This window comes from Caloenas nicobarica, chromosome 5, assembly GCF_036013445.1.
Source record: "Caloenas nicobarica isolate bCalNic1 chromosome 5, bCalNic1.hap1, whole genome shotgun sequence".
NCBI lineage: Eukaryota > Metazoa > Chordata > Aves > Columbiformes > Columbidae > Caloenas > Caloenas nicobarica.
In genome coordinates, this window is record NC_088249.1 from 29,104,727 (window position 1) to 29,119,842 (window position 15,116).

Here is a 15,116-nt window from a genome sequence, read left to right on the forward strand (position 1 = left end):
CCACATCCAAAAGCACTCTGGACAGTCTTACTCAGATTAATAATAAGCGGATGAGAAGGCACTTAATGACATTAACTGCATGTCCTGAAGAACCATGAAGTTAAGTAACCATACTCTTTCCTCCTTTAATGGTGTTATAGCTGGAAAGTTACTAATAAAGGACTGCATTCAAAAAAAAGAAGAAAAAAAGACATGAGATCCTCTGTGTCAGAACATCTGGTTTTTAACTATTAATAGAAATTCCGAAGTTTTCTAGAAATAGTAAAGCAGGGGTGTCAAACTCATTTTCACCGGGGGCCACAACAGTCTTGTGGTTGCCTTCAAAGGGCCGAATGTAATTTTAGGACTGTATAACTGTAACTACTCCTACATTTATATGGTAGGAGAAAATGTGTTTGACATCCCGGTAATCAAGCCTAAGACAACTCTGAAGGGTATTTACTTCCTATTGGTAGATGATGGACAACAAAACAGCAAAGTGGTTTAATTCTTCCAGCAGAAACATTCCTAAATGGAAGATCTTAATGGTATTTGGATTTCTCAGCATAATCCTAAAGATTAGAGCTGAAACATTGCAATAGGAGATCTTACTGTGTCACACACTTTTCTGAAAGGGGACAAGATTTTCCTTAATAATGCCAGATTACAGAAAACAGTCATATAGAGGCTAACTGAACAGTCAAACTTCCTGATGAAGCTTTAGCCATATGATTTTTTTTGCTATCAATTTAAAGCTTTTTATGCTCATAACTTTAATATCTTGCTGCCTTAACCTGAAAATCAGCATCTTGACAAGTACAAAACTTTAAAAGTTTACAGGTGAAGCTTGGAAAAACCTGCTTGCTTTTTTGAAACTGTCCAATGCATCACACATCCTTTATAATTAAAATCAAATTCTAATCAGGGCAGAGCATGCAAAACAACTTCTGAAACTCACAGAGACAACTAACTAATGTACACACATGCTGGATTTCACAGGGCACAGGGCATAACACCCTATCTATCCTCAGAATAATTACTGTTCCTTTTTCTTTCTGACTGGGTTTCTAGCAAAAGGCAACAACCTGAACATCTCCCTTCTCCAAGGCATTAGTGGAATGAAAACCAGATTTACAATGAGAACAAGTCTACATCTCAGACTTTCAGTGTCATCCATGGTGGCTAGGTCTCCAAAAGCAGGAGAGTAATTTCCCACGCAGAATTCTTAATTACTATAATCTTGCCAACAGACATTACAGTAACTAGATGAATCAAAATATAATTAATAACACACTGTGCAAAGCAAGCATATGCTCCAGGAAGTGGATTTCACTAACAGTTTTTTTAAGGAAGGAATGCAGAGGTAGGAAGTTGGGTTTTTCTGGTGGAAGTGTCAGCAAATCTATGATGCACTTAAGGTTATCCAGCTTTGCTGGGGAAACACTCCAAAGCCGTGTGCAGGGCTCACACATACACGCTGTGGAAGTCACATGGGCAAGTACTTGTCTAGGACATTGCATTAAACTTCGCCATAATTATAAAGTATTTAAACTCTATTATTGAGCTGCATAGCTTACTTTTAAAGCTAGTTAATTCAAAAGATATTCAATGCAAAATGACATAAGGAATTAGAAATGGTTCCCAATTAATTAAACAATAATGCATTGTTGATTACTTACCTGACAGCTGAAGTTAGCTTGGCTGTATTGTCGGAAAGCATACTTATTGCTCCTTCATCCTCCCCTTCTATACCCTGGGTTTTGAGGAAGGGTTTGGAAACAGGAATAAAAGTTGTCATAATAAACAGCAAGATCTCACATGCAAATACAGTCAGTGCATTTAGAAACTATTTTCTCACAATGGTATTAAAGTCTGGATCATGTTTTACAATTATTATGGAAGTTATATAAGTGTAATGCCAATAAACGCAAGACATTGAACCTCCTCATGAAATACGGTATTTCTAGTCCTACTTCTAATATTGTATTATGCCTAAAATTCAGTATGTCCTGACAAGTTTTGTGTGTGTGGTGACAGAATGGACTAAGCATCTCTACAAGTCCTGTTATGCTTTACATAAAGCACATATAGGTGATAAAACTTACCATGATACTTTTAAGTCTTTTGACTTCATCTTCTTGGGCCCTATAGGATTCCAGTTCTTGCTGAACAGACTCAGCTACCTCTGGAAAAGGACTAACGTGACACTCTGCATTAGGCTCCTCAGTTAAATCAACAAATTGAAACACTAGAACCAGAGAGGTTGCATGATCAAGATGATCATGAAAACGTTTTCAGAAATATCAAAACCCAAATCATGCAGCAGTATCAAATCAGTGAAAATAATCACATCTTACTGTAAGTTTACTTAAACACTCTAAAAAATAGTCGCTGATTCAATATTTTTTATACAATTTTGATAAGAACAATTTTGTGCTCTGTAACAAAGAGCTAATATACAATTAATAAGGCCAATGGATATAGACAAAGATCATTCCTTAAAAAAAACAAACTTCAAAAATATTTTCAAAGCAGCTTAAAAATAGAACTACCGTAATATGAAGAATACTTAGAATTTTATTGACTAAATATAAACTCTGTGCCTTTATAGCTTACCTGCCCTTATGCTTTTGCCAGAATTTATCAGATGCAGTTAAATCATAGGACTTCTTATTTTTTTTCTTAGGTCTAGCACCTGCTGGAGAACTTTCTGTTCCTGTTGATTCTTCCAAGTTAACTCTATTCAAATGGAAATCCTAAAAAAAGACAAATCTTGTGTAAATATTTGACAGGTTTAAATTATTTAATGTCTTTTATACTCAACAAATTATCTTCTAGAATTCTTTCTAAAAAAATATTAACACAGATACTTATAAGAATTTCTTAAAAGGGCAGGAAACAGTTTACCAACTAGATAATAACAACAGCAATGTCAGAACTCCAAAATTACTCACATTTATTGAAAAAATGCCTAACAAATAAACTAATGCTAAGCAAAGACATCTGATTGTCTCACATGCAAGCAATCTTCTGACACTGGACTCTGAACACTGTTTTCTGTACAGAAAATAAATTATTTAGCAATAACTGAGCTCTAACAACTGACCAAAACTTTACAGTAACAAGAGTTTGTTTTGCAGACAAAAAACGTTGGAGGCTACATTTTGCTTACACAGCTACAGCAAATGTATCAAAGCTGCAAAGCTCATGCAACAGGAACATCAGCAATGGGAATCTCCACTGTGAGGGCTATTTCACTGCACCTTCACAGCTCTTTCCCTATCTTTCTAAACACTGGTAAAATAGTGAATGCATGATAAAGCAACAGCTTGCAAGAAACCTGCTATTTCTCCATATAGCTTTTCTTCTTCCATAGATGCATGAACCTAGAAACTACATTTTTTTGCTAGATGACACAGTTATGCTCACACAATATGTCAGTGCGCTGCTCCCTGCGTGTCTTCTGGTTCTTTCCCCCATCACTTTTGCTAAAGACAGCTCTGCGTTTTCTGGTGCATACAGCTTCCCTCTGGTTTTCGAAATGATTAACAAGTACTCCACTTGCTGACTTTATTCTAACCCTTTTCAAGAACACTTAAAATTTCAGAGGTGCTCTTTGCTTGGGAAATAACAATAAGAAGAGGCAAATCTTCAACTATAGAGAATCTGCCGCAAATCTTTTAGAATAGATATTTTTCCAGAAATAAAACTCCACTCTATTATGTTCATTACAGTAAACAGAACTAGATCACTGTAATAAAATTGTCAAATAAAATTTAAAAATGTTTCTAGTTATCCCTTGGCAGAGTTCACACTTAAAATGAAATACTATAAATGATCCATGCCAGAATAGAAACAAAACCAAGTAGCTACTCAAAAGAAGCACATGCAGTCGGTGAGCACAAACCTCATCTCACAAGACTTGTTTAATGCTTTATCAAAAAAAGAGTATTTTTCAAGTACAGATGTTTGATAAAAAAGGAAAAAATATCATTTGATTTCAAATTCAGCTGTAATTTGTGATGGAGATCTATGTTTTGTCTCAATTTAACTCACCAGTGACCAAGTTAGTTTCCAAGTTAGTTTTGGCATTTACAAGTTTTACCAAAATGATTCTTATTGACTATAGTGTTCCTCCTTTTGCCTTCCCATTTTGTCTTTATAAGGCTTTCCATCCAGGCCTCCAATTTTCCTGTATCTACTCCTAAAATGGTTTTCTCTTCCGAAATGGGAATCTCTTCATACAAGCCTGTTTACGTGTAGAAACACCATCATTATAATCTAAACAGATGTCGCACACTACTTTGTGGCTGGATTAGCATTTAGTTCAACACCCCACTGAACTCCTGGACCATCGTAACTGAGAACTTCAACGGAAAACAATTTATTTGAAAGTACAGTTTACATAATCATCACCTTGGTAACATTTTCACAGTTAAAATTTATGGCATTTTAAAAGGCTACTGTGGTTATTTCATGAAACATTATGCTCAGTACATGAAGAACCTGGCATGCTTGCCTTTAAGATGAATAACGAGACTGGTTTTGAAATTAAACTACTCTCTTTGACATGGAATCACAGGCCGCTTGGTTACAATTTCACTAGACAAATTCATCATCCTATCAACTCAGTCAAAACTGAGAAGCAACATACAACATTTAACTGGTTGTTCCAGAGAAACAACTGAAGCCTGACACACTACAGATGACTACCCAAGGATCTTCATATCATTCTTCTAGTGTTATTCTAGTACCCCTCCATACTTGCAGCCCTAGTTCTCCTCAGCTTCCACTACACATCTGATCCCTCTGCACTCTGATGCACCAAAGCCCTACCTCAACACATGCCTGAGGCCACCCAGCCCTACATTCTCTACCCAGCAGCTGAGCAGGAGATAAATACCTCAAGCGTTGCATGGATTTACTAACTAGTAGGTGAGTATTTGCTGATTAAGTGGTTGGCAGGTAACAAACTGAAGTGTAGACCTTGTGCAATAGCATTTACAGCTGTAAAAATTCTTATTTGGGTTTCCATCCCCTACTCTTTCACTGATTTTTCAAAAGAAATCTGTAGAAATTCGGTACTTCTATTTGCAAGTGTCTGGCCAGTTCAATCATTATTGAAGAAAACACAGTGCAAATTGTGGTTTTTTCATATATGCCTTTCTTAAAGAAACCAGGCCGACAATTGTTTATTTGTAAAAAGCATGCTTAAGTTTAAGAGGAAGGGACTGTTTATGAAGAATGAATTACATAAAATAGAATTTATTTTAAAGTGTCCTAAAACATCCCATTAGTGCTAAAATATTTTCATCATAGCAATGCAAGTTTCTGGACAACACTGTAGGTATGACTATACAGTTCACAACCGATTTTGTATACAAACACATGTGCATGTGTGCATTTCACCTATTCCTCTAATAGTCTCAATAATAAAAGCAAAATATTTCTCCAGGCTAGATACTGAAATTATTTGTATGAGTAACTCTACCATATAAAAAAGCCTCCAGACAGTAACTATTTTTACTCATATTATCTCCTATTATTTCATCCATAACTATATACGAAATGCATAAATCTTAGGTAAATAATATTTGCTTTCATTCAAGCACATTTCTACTACTGATTTTATACAGTAAACTTGAGGAAATAGAAGTGGTTTATGGCTATCTGAATTTCCAAAAAATTATTTAAAAATTCTAGATTTCTCATAGTAGGGTCATACGCCACTTGGTACCTCTATACTGAACACCTACACCACCTTGTGGACAAAACCAGAAATACGTATTTTTAGAAATTGAAACTAATACTAAATCAGTTTAAAAACCCATTAAAAGCATTTATTTTTCAAAACTGAATTGCACTTAATGGCACTTGGAGTTTACATAAAAGATCATGAACTACTGAAGAAAAAGCTAGGATTGTTGAATTACCTATCTTTTGATAATATAAAGATTTCTACGTTTCAACCATTTTAGAAGTTATTGCTAAATAAACCTTCTAGAGAAAATCTTCCAAATCGTTTTTTACTAAACAAGTTTCACATAAAACAGACAAAAGAGATTTTGGATTAAGAGAGAATATGGTGTTAAATTTAATAAAAAAACTGAGTGAAGAAATAGTTTCGGTAACAAGATCAGATTTATTCTTACCAGAACATCATGCACTAAAGCTTGGTATGTCCATGTATGATGTAGAGGAGTTGCTAAATCTATGTTTCTGTCAACAAGGACTAATAGGGGCCTTTGGAAGCTGAAAAGATGACACTGTATTAGTACTTCTTTAAACATGTTTAGAACGCCTCAGTAACATCCTGAGTGATATCAACCACCTTCTACATCATATTTCAAGTTAAAAGTCAAACTGCCTACTGCAGAGTTCCTCCAGCCTTCCTCAAAGCATCTGGGGCTGATCACTGCCAGAAATTCCATGAATCGCTGTCTTAGTAATGACAAAAAGGTTATTTTATTTTGTACAAAGTGAAATTAACAATGCATAAATGTTGAGCAGAAGTCAGAACACTAAACAGTAACTAGCCTTTTAGGTATTAACTAATAACTCCTCCTGTGGGTACACATTTGAGTTCCAGACAACTGTTTGAGTGGGTAATATTTGACCTTAATACCTATCATGAACCTCAAATATAAAATCTCTCAAAGGTTTTTAATTTCATTTTTCTCTTTGTATATGAAATCCATAAAGAAAAAAATATGAACTTCTGAGGTGCACTGTGTTAATTCTATCAATATTCAATTTAGTGGAAAAAGTATGCAGACATGCCTTAATGTCTTGGGTTATGATTACATGAAAAATTTAGAGTGAAGATAGGAAGGCTGTGAATTGACAGAACATTATTGCAACCACTTCCCTTAAGCACATTAACCCTACGGTAAATGTGATGGTCAGATTACAGTGTATTTGAGCAGAGTCAAAGCATGTTAATTCCATGCTCTGGATTTCCATGCAGTAAGTATTTTCGAGTACATATATAATCTCAAGAGCCTCAGTCACCTGATTCTGAAAACCAAACTAAACATCTGAAGCCATTTAGCTGGTTAAAGGTTCCCATGTTTCCCTTTCCTTGCATTTTGATTTTCTGAGCGCAATGATGCTATACTATCAGGAAAACAAGCCACCTCTCCGAAGGAAAAGCAGTGGTTAGAATTCACTTCCCATGAAAATGAGGGAACTGGTATTTTGCAGCTATTCTCTCCTAATACCTTTCAAGCTCATTCCATTTTGCAACCCTTGATGTTTTTTGTGTCTTTTATCCAAGTTCCGCTCTTAATTTGTGATACAAATATGCTTACTATTTTATATCCAGTTAGGAGATGGTAACTGTTTCCTACAGTATTCTCAGTACATCTCCTCACCTTTCCGGTACAGTGTAAACTTCTGTAATACACTTTCCTAAGGCCGCCTGTATTCAGCTATCTGGGGGCAATGGTATACACAGGAGGCTACAGAGAACTCATCGTCAGATACATGCAAGCATCCACAATGTCTCTTCTCACCTCTCTCCTCAAAGCATTCCAATGGTCATGACTTAACAGTCCTTAACCATCTAATTGTCCAAGTGGTAGTCCTTAAGCAATTCTCCTCTGGTAGGATGTAGGGATTGCCTGAGAAATACCTGCTTTAGACATAACTACAACTGATAACAGTGCTCACAAGTGAGAAAATGGGTATTTCTTTCTTTTCAATGGACTAAAGTTTGCTCAAAGATATGTTCAGACATCCAGCTGCATATTGTGGTTCTGTAAACTGTGTGGTTTTGCAGGAGCTTGGTTCTTGCTGGGTTTAGAGGTTGAACAAAATTACCCAGTTTGTTAAATAATTCCTGTCTCACTAACCTAGGAGTGCACACTTATTAGCTATAAAAGTTTTCAGACCACTTATGCTAAGAGACTGGAAAACTTATGTAAGAGTATATCCATTATTTTAATATAGATTTTGAAGCAAATTCTTGTAAATACAATTTTCAGTACAGTGGTGACTTATCCTAATATTTCAGACAACTGAAATATGAAAAACGAAAATACATAGTTATTACTAACACCATACCTGAACTGGCCAGTTCCAAGTGCGTCACCTGTAAAAAGACTGTTTCTGGCATCTCTTAGATTCTCTCTGAGCTTCTTATCTAATTTCTGAGGGGGGAAAAAAAACCAAAACAGCTTTTAGCAAACCAACGGTTTCCTAACCTCTTTGTACGATGAACATTTAAAGATGTATTGTGCTGTTTTGGTAGTTTACAGATGTCTTAGCTGCAGGAAGTCTAGATCCACTGCACATGGGAAAGAATGAAATCACTTCTTTCTATTTTCTCCCTCTGGCATTTATAGCTTGTCATGGTTTAACTTGAGCTAGCAAGACAACCACGATAGCTGCTCACTCACCCCCTCCCTCCCGCCCAACAGGGGAGAGAATCAAAAGGGAAAGAAGAAACTTGGATTGAGATAAACACAGTTTAATAGAATAACAACATACCAATACACTGCTAGTAAATATGTATATAAAATTGAAATAAAAGATACTTAAGGCAATTCCTCATGAACTCTGTCCACAGCTGAGCAGCCAGTCCCAGCAAGCCACACCTGGTCCGAACAGCCGATCCCAGAGAGAGAAAAGAGAGGAGAAAGGCAGAAAAGCCCAGAGGCCTCTGCAGGATGGCAAAAGGCCGAGCTAAACATCCCGACTGAAACTCCCCCAGCTCGTTAGCAAGAGCAAGAGATAGCGGAAGCGCAAGAGAAAAAGGGAAACAACCCAGAAGAGCAACTCTCCTTAAATCATCAGCATGACACTAATGGGGTGGAATACTCTTATTGATCAATCTGGATGTCAGTCAAGCTCTGCCCCATCTCTGCCTCGCTGTCTCACACCTGTTGGCAGGGCACTCAGAATGTCCTTGGCTCTCAGACCAGAGCAACTACAAACATTAGCTCTGTGCTGGGGTGTTATCTGCTTGTTCTCAAACTAAGTCCAAATAATGAGCATGCTAGCTATGAAAAAGTTTCTAACTGCATGAAGATAATTAACCCATTTTCAGTCAAACCAGTACACAGCTATATCCAGGACTACATAGAAGATGTTTCCTTTATGTCCACTAATCTTCCTGACAGCACCCCTTCCCTAAACATGTGAATAGAAAATACCAGTAGGAGGCACCAGGAGGGAACCATGGCAGAAGCAGCAAACTCGGGCGGTCAGACGCTGCCACACTAAGTGTTGCATAAAAATGAGATGACCCTCAATATGAATGCATGCACACTGAATGCTTAGGTCTAATCACTATTAAGGCTTCACTGACAAAGACATGAGGAAGACAGAAGAAACAAAACACAGTGCCTCCTAATGAAGACAGTGCTGCAGATATTTTTAATTGTGATTTAGTATGGTAATTTCATCCCTACTTGATGGTCAAGCTCAATGTGAGTTGGTTCAATATAGTAAAAATGTCTTGCACTTATGGGGTTCCCCACTAAGATAGATAAAAATTTCTTACTAAGACACACAGAAAAACCCAGGCCAGACAGCCGCTTTTTAAACTGTGTAGATATAGCTTAATTGTTGTAATTATAATGCCTGTCAGAAAATCTCAATAAACTCTAGATTAGGAATGATTATTCATGTTTAAGTTTCTCATCAGCTGATTCCATAATATTACAATTTCTACAGATGAGTTCCATAGAACTGAAATCAGAAAGGAAAACTGGTGTATCTCCTTTCCAGTTTTATTTCCTTCAGAGGGAAAAGGATGACACTAGATCTCTGCCTACTATTGAGAAAAGTAAACAAGCTGTTAGGAAAGTTTTAAAATGATATTTGTTTAGAAAATAGTTTCTTACCACTGCCACCATTTCAGCTGCAGTTCCTCTTGAGCATCTGATTATAGGAATAGCTCCTAATAAAAGATACATAGACTGCTACTTGCATTATAATTTTCAGATTATAAGTTAGTGTACTTTTCATAAAACGAATTTTTAGGAACATTCCGAGATGAAATTTTTCAAGTGGACAATACAAACATATTAAATTTCTCTCTTGTGGTCTTTATATATGAAACAAAAAATACTACACAGAAACATCAAATAAGGTTTCACAAAAGTAAGTGAACACCTCATACAGCAATTTATGAGAAAGACAGCTATGGTACTGTGGAGGGGACAAATTGTCTCATATAGAAGCATTAAATTTAGTTTCAAAAGGTGAGAAGTCCCTTAAAAACAATAACAAGTACTATAACACCACTACCACAATGTTTCAGTTACAACTCACTGCAGGGTAATGTTATTTTCAAAAGCGCATTTTTCATTGGCTTTCAGGTTTCAAAATCTGTAGCTACTGTTTCTCACTTATCTATATAAATATGAAAATTTAAATACCATAGAGTTTAAGTGACTGAATAAAAGAGACTTATTTTGTAACACGCTAACATTTGAAAGAACTCAACAGGTCCAAAGGAATCTCTCTTGAACAGACTGCCCTGTAGCATTCCTACAAGGGAAGCTGGGGATCATTATCTCTGACTGAGATAAGTCCAGTGAGAACGTAGATTAAACGTCATGAAGACTCACAATTAAATATGCAAATTTAATACATCTTCCTATCCCGTATTTCAGGTAGATCTTTGCAGGGTTTGGGTAAGGGATTATTTTTTCTTCTTTTTCTGTGTTGCTTTTTTTTTGGTTGTTTGTGTGGGGTGCTTTGTTTGTTTGTTTATTTTTTGAGAGCTACAGATCCAAACTCAAAGCACTATTGATCTTCATTGCAAACTATGATTTTGTAAAAACAGTGAATCCAAACTTTTGCGCTTCAGTATTATTCTCCCATCGATACTGAAGACTGAAACGCAACTCCCATGTAGGGCATTCTCTACTGTCTTTTGCAGTGATGTATAGTAATGATTTGAGCAAGATCGTTAACCCACTCCACAAACTACTTCTGTCACAGATCTAATTCTGCCTTTAATTTGCTATATGAAATCACTAAAATTCTAGGCATCTCATTGAATATGGATCTTTTCTAAAAGGAAAACATATGGAAAATATGCTAGAATTTCAAAACTTACCAAGTGTAACAAAAAAACAGAAGAGACTATCAACAATAGTGTCCATTATCGTTTCCATTTCTGTGTCCGTTATATCTGGTCGGTTAATGGCTAGAACAGCGTGGAAAAGAGTTAAGAATGGGGTTAAAGAAGCTTATGCCACTTTAACACTGAGAAATTGATCCTCTTCTTACCTAATGGTTGTTAATAGCCAACAGCTTTTGTTGCAAAGAGATCAAATAGTGAAATTCCCCTGTTAACACATCCATTGGTTTTTTCTCCTTCTTTTTTTTTTTTTTTTGAGCAAAAATATGGGAGAACTTAATTATTGCTCATCGTATAACACTGTCAAACACTGCACAATCTTTTCAATTGTCTCTGACAATGCATACTATAACTTCTGGATTGTGTTAGTATTACATTGTTAAAAACCTCCCATAAAACCATGTTACAGAACAGAAACGGTCATCTACTTGGAAACCATTTTTCAGATATAAAATCCTCAAGAATTACTTGTGTCATTTAAAGAGAATTACAGTATGCAGTTATCTATATTTAAAGATTCTAAATCCCACCTCTTGTAATAGACATTCCTTTTATTTTACCTTTTTTTTTTTTTCCTTTTTAAAATAAATATAATGTCAGTCCCCTGGTTAGGGACAATTCCCAAGTTCTAAAACATTTCACACTACAGATAGAAATATTTCCCTCACATATTTAGGTCACAACAAGAGACACGAAGCAACATTTCTAATAAATAATTAATACTGATAAGAATGTAATAGCCAACAGGAAGCATCAAACCTAATCTTATCAAAGGTCTCAAGTCAAGCACTACCTCGGGACTCATGCCATAAATCCTATCCTCCTTTGTTTTATCTTACCTCTAAAAATTTCTCAAATAATTATCTGTCTTATATTCCTTCTTCAAAAATGAACTTTAAAGCTTTGAACATTAATAAGCCTTCCATCCCAAATTTATGCATGGCCAGCCATAATCATTCTCTTACTTTAAAGGTGCTTTTGTTCCCGAGTTTTTGTCCTCTAAGAACTTTAGACAGATGGATTACATCAGCAATTTCTATCAGCAGCTATACTTAGTAAGTCAAACTTTCTACTAGGCTTCTGGGATGACAGCAGCAATAGAAGTGCTCCCTTCAGCACTTTTTTTATTCTCAGTTCAAGTTTCTGAAATATCAGCACCAAGAAAGGCAGACTGTTCCCAGTATCTGTATTTTCCTGTAATGACAAAGTTTTGAAGTTAACTGAGGCTATCATTCTCTAGTTCTCTCCAACTAATGGGCTCCCAGTTTACAGAGTGAAAATAATCTTATTTTTACTTCCTTGCCTTTCTCGATTTTAAAATTCAACTCCCTATTATTATGTTTAAGGTATTCATTTATGATGTTCTAGTAAACTGCATAGTGTCAATGCTTTCTAATTTTGTGTAACATGCACATTTTATGAGCACGTTCCTTTTTTTCCTTTTTTTTTGTACCATAGCAATCAACATAAATATTCAATATTACTGCTCTTTAGGTCAACCTTTGACAAACTCCATTAATAATCTTTCAGTAAGATGTTTTATCATGTCTTCTATATACTCCTCTGTAACAAGCTTATTGGGGATGCATCTATTACAGAAAAGTAAGCTCAGGTCTCCTACATTTTCTTGTTTTACAAAACTGATCCAAATTTGGCAAAGCAGCATTCAAATAGCATCAAACAGGATGCCGGGAACATTGACTTTATGCCAACATTACCCATTTACTCTTCCTTCTACACAGTCATAGAAAAACAGAACCAAAGGGAGCCTGAGGCATCATCTAGTCATACCTCTTGCCCAAAGATGAGGTAAACCTACATTATTTCTGTGTCTAAACCAATTCCGAAAGCCTCTCATTCATGAAAATGCCCTAATATTTATAGGTCATCTATTATTTCACTGCCTTTCATGTTAGAAAGTGCTCCTGATATCCGACCAGATTCTTGTTGCAATTTAAGCTCATCACTTCTTGTCCATTACTACATGGACAGAGGGAATGTGTTATCACCTTTCTGTCTGTGAAAGCCTTTTACATGATTGAAGAATGTTATCATGCTTATTTATCCTGACATTACCTCTCTACAAATGCAGTCATACAGCCGGGAAATCAAGAAACTGAAAATTAACCCTTTTTGTTATATTTGTTGTTAGTTCACCCATTCAGCTCTGTGCATGGCCACAAATGGCAGTGCAGCTGCAAGAACAGCAGCTGTCTTTCATCACTGTCAGATTTACACTGTATGCGGATGACAAAAATACAAAAACCTGGCAGTTTCCTGCTACGGTTGCTCTCCAAAGACAAAAAAGACCCTTCTCCTTCACCCCTGCACTTCTACTGCCTGCTTGTGTCAGATCTGGAACTCATACAGCACGATGGATTGGCTCAGTGGCTAATGGAAAACTAGTCACTCTCTATGGGAGATTAGACTTCTGTTCAATCAGCTTTTGGAAACAGTTCACTTCTAGATTGCTTTAAATATAGTGTGAAATCAATTGTTGTGTGGCAAATTTCAGAGGCCCAAGAGAAGAAAGCAAATCATGTAGAAACTGACGGGTTCAAAACATTTTCAGTCATTTTAATTCAAATTCCTTGTTAGCTAGCAGGAATCTTATAAGAGCCGGTCAAGTATCTTTACATACACACAAACACATAACCCCCCTAATTATTACTAAAACTCTGATTTTAGTAAAAAAACTTAAAAAAATAAAAATCTGCTTTTCAAACAAAAATGCCCTTCATTTTGATGATGCAATCAATCCCCAGTGTGAGACGGAACTCAGTATTATGGATTCAGTTTTACAGAAAGGTACTGACTTTGGAAATCGGGCAAGAGAGGAGAAAATTCTCACTGCTAAATGTCAGGCACACAGACTTCTCATCTCTACCAGGTCACTACTGAGTATTCAGTGCATCCAAATAAATCACGAATTAACTATGTGAAGCTGTCTGTAGACACTGTGATTACACTAAAGCACTGAGTATAGTAGTATATATGTTGACTTGAGCTGCTGTAGCACCATAGGTCACTGACCTAAAGCAGCCACTTGGTTTTCCTGCTTGGTTCCAAAACAGGTCCAACACAAGTCTCAAGAAAAGGAAAAAAAAAAAAAAAAAAAAAAAAGTTCCATGAGACTGACTTGACTTGCAACTCCAAGACTTTACAGAGAAGCTGGCATGCTTGGCTCGCATTTGCAGAAGCAATCAGCATTTCTTACTTTCTAGAACGCCCTTTCCCAGATTCTTCCCTGTGTTACTCCTATTCACCTCCCCTTGCACATCCCCATGTTTTCATGTCTTGGATAAGAAAAGCAGGTACTGACTGGTCACTCTCCAGAAGATACAAGAAAACTCTATCAGTTAAAGTCATCTTTCTGGCTTTGCATTCCTTACAGTAACTTTCCAACTGACCACTCACACAGAAACAAGATACTTAATTCCTTAAGAATTGCAGAAGGGATGATGACTAAACAGTGGTGCCTCCACGCAGCAGCCACCCACAGTATCTATCTACATGTGTAGACAATATTAAATTTTTCCTATATTATTCCATGTATAAAAAGCTGTACTATCCATATATGGCTATACTGCAGTTTTGCTTTATTAAATTTGTTATTAAAACCCACATAATTGTTTTTCAATATTACAATAGCTGTGTAGTAAAAATGCTGAAATTAGTATCTAAGAACTGCTTCCTTCGTGACTTTAAACTACACATCTAACAGATTATCCTGAATTCCGAGCAGATCAAAGCAAAATAAAATCATTGCTTGGTATTAGCTAGAACTTCAAAAGTAAATTTAAACTTCAGACAATCTGGTATAATTTTTATACACATTTTACTTACCACGATATGAAACAAGTTCCTTGTTTTGGTTACACAATACAAACATATCATCTTCTAAAGTAATAAAATTAAGATATTGATCAAACACCTAGAAATCAAGGAATAATGGTCAGAACAGTCCAGAGTGAAGCATAAAAAAATCTGTTTGTGATTTACTGCTACTTCTTTTTGAACCTTTTACAGAACTACCTATTAA

The 15,116-nt window shown here is 36.0% G+C and overlaps 1 protein-coding gene across 1 annotated transcript in view; it reads right to left on the minus strand.

Moving 5' to 3' along the window:
• Positions 1–15,116, minus strand: part of SCFD1 (sec1 family domain containing 1) — a 53,186-nt gene that overhangs the window by 30,768 nt on the left and 7,302 nt on the right. Inside the window, exons 6-13 of the mRNA XM_065635178.1 lie at positions 14,921–15,008; positions 11,051–11,140; positions 9,828–9,883; positions 8,044–8,129; positions 6,132–6,231; positions 2,596–2,735; positions 2,085–2,175; positions 1,659–1,732 (exon numbers count right to left, since the gene is read on the minus strand). Of these exons, the coding sequence (XP_065491250.1) occupies positions 1,659–1,732; positions 2,085–2,175; positions 2,596–2,735; positions 6,132–6,231; positions 8,044–8,129; positions 9,828–9,883; positions 11,051–11,140; positions 14,921–15,008 (725 nt within the window). The remainder of the gene's footprint in view (positions 1–1,658; positions 1,733–2,084; positions 2,176–2,595; positions 2,736–6,131; positions 6,232–8,043; positions 8,130–9,827; positions 9,884–11,050; positions 11,141–14,920; positions 15,009–15,116) is intronic.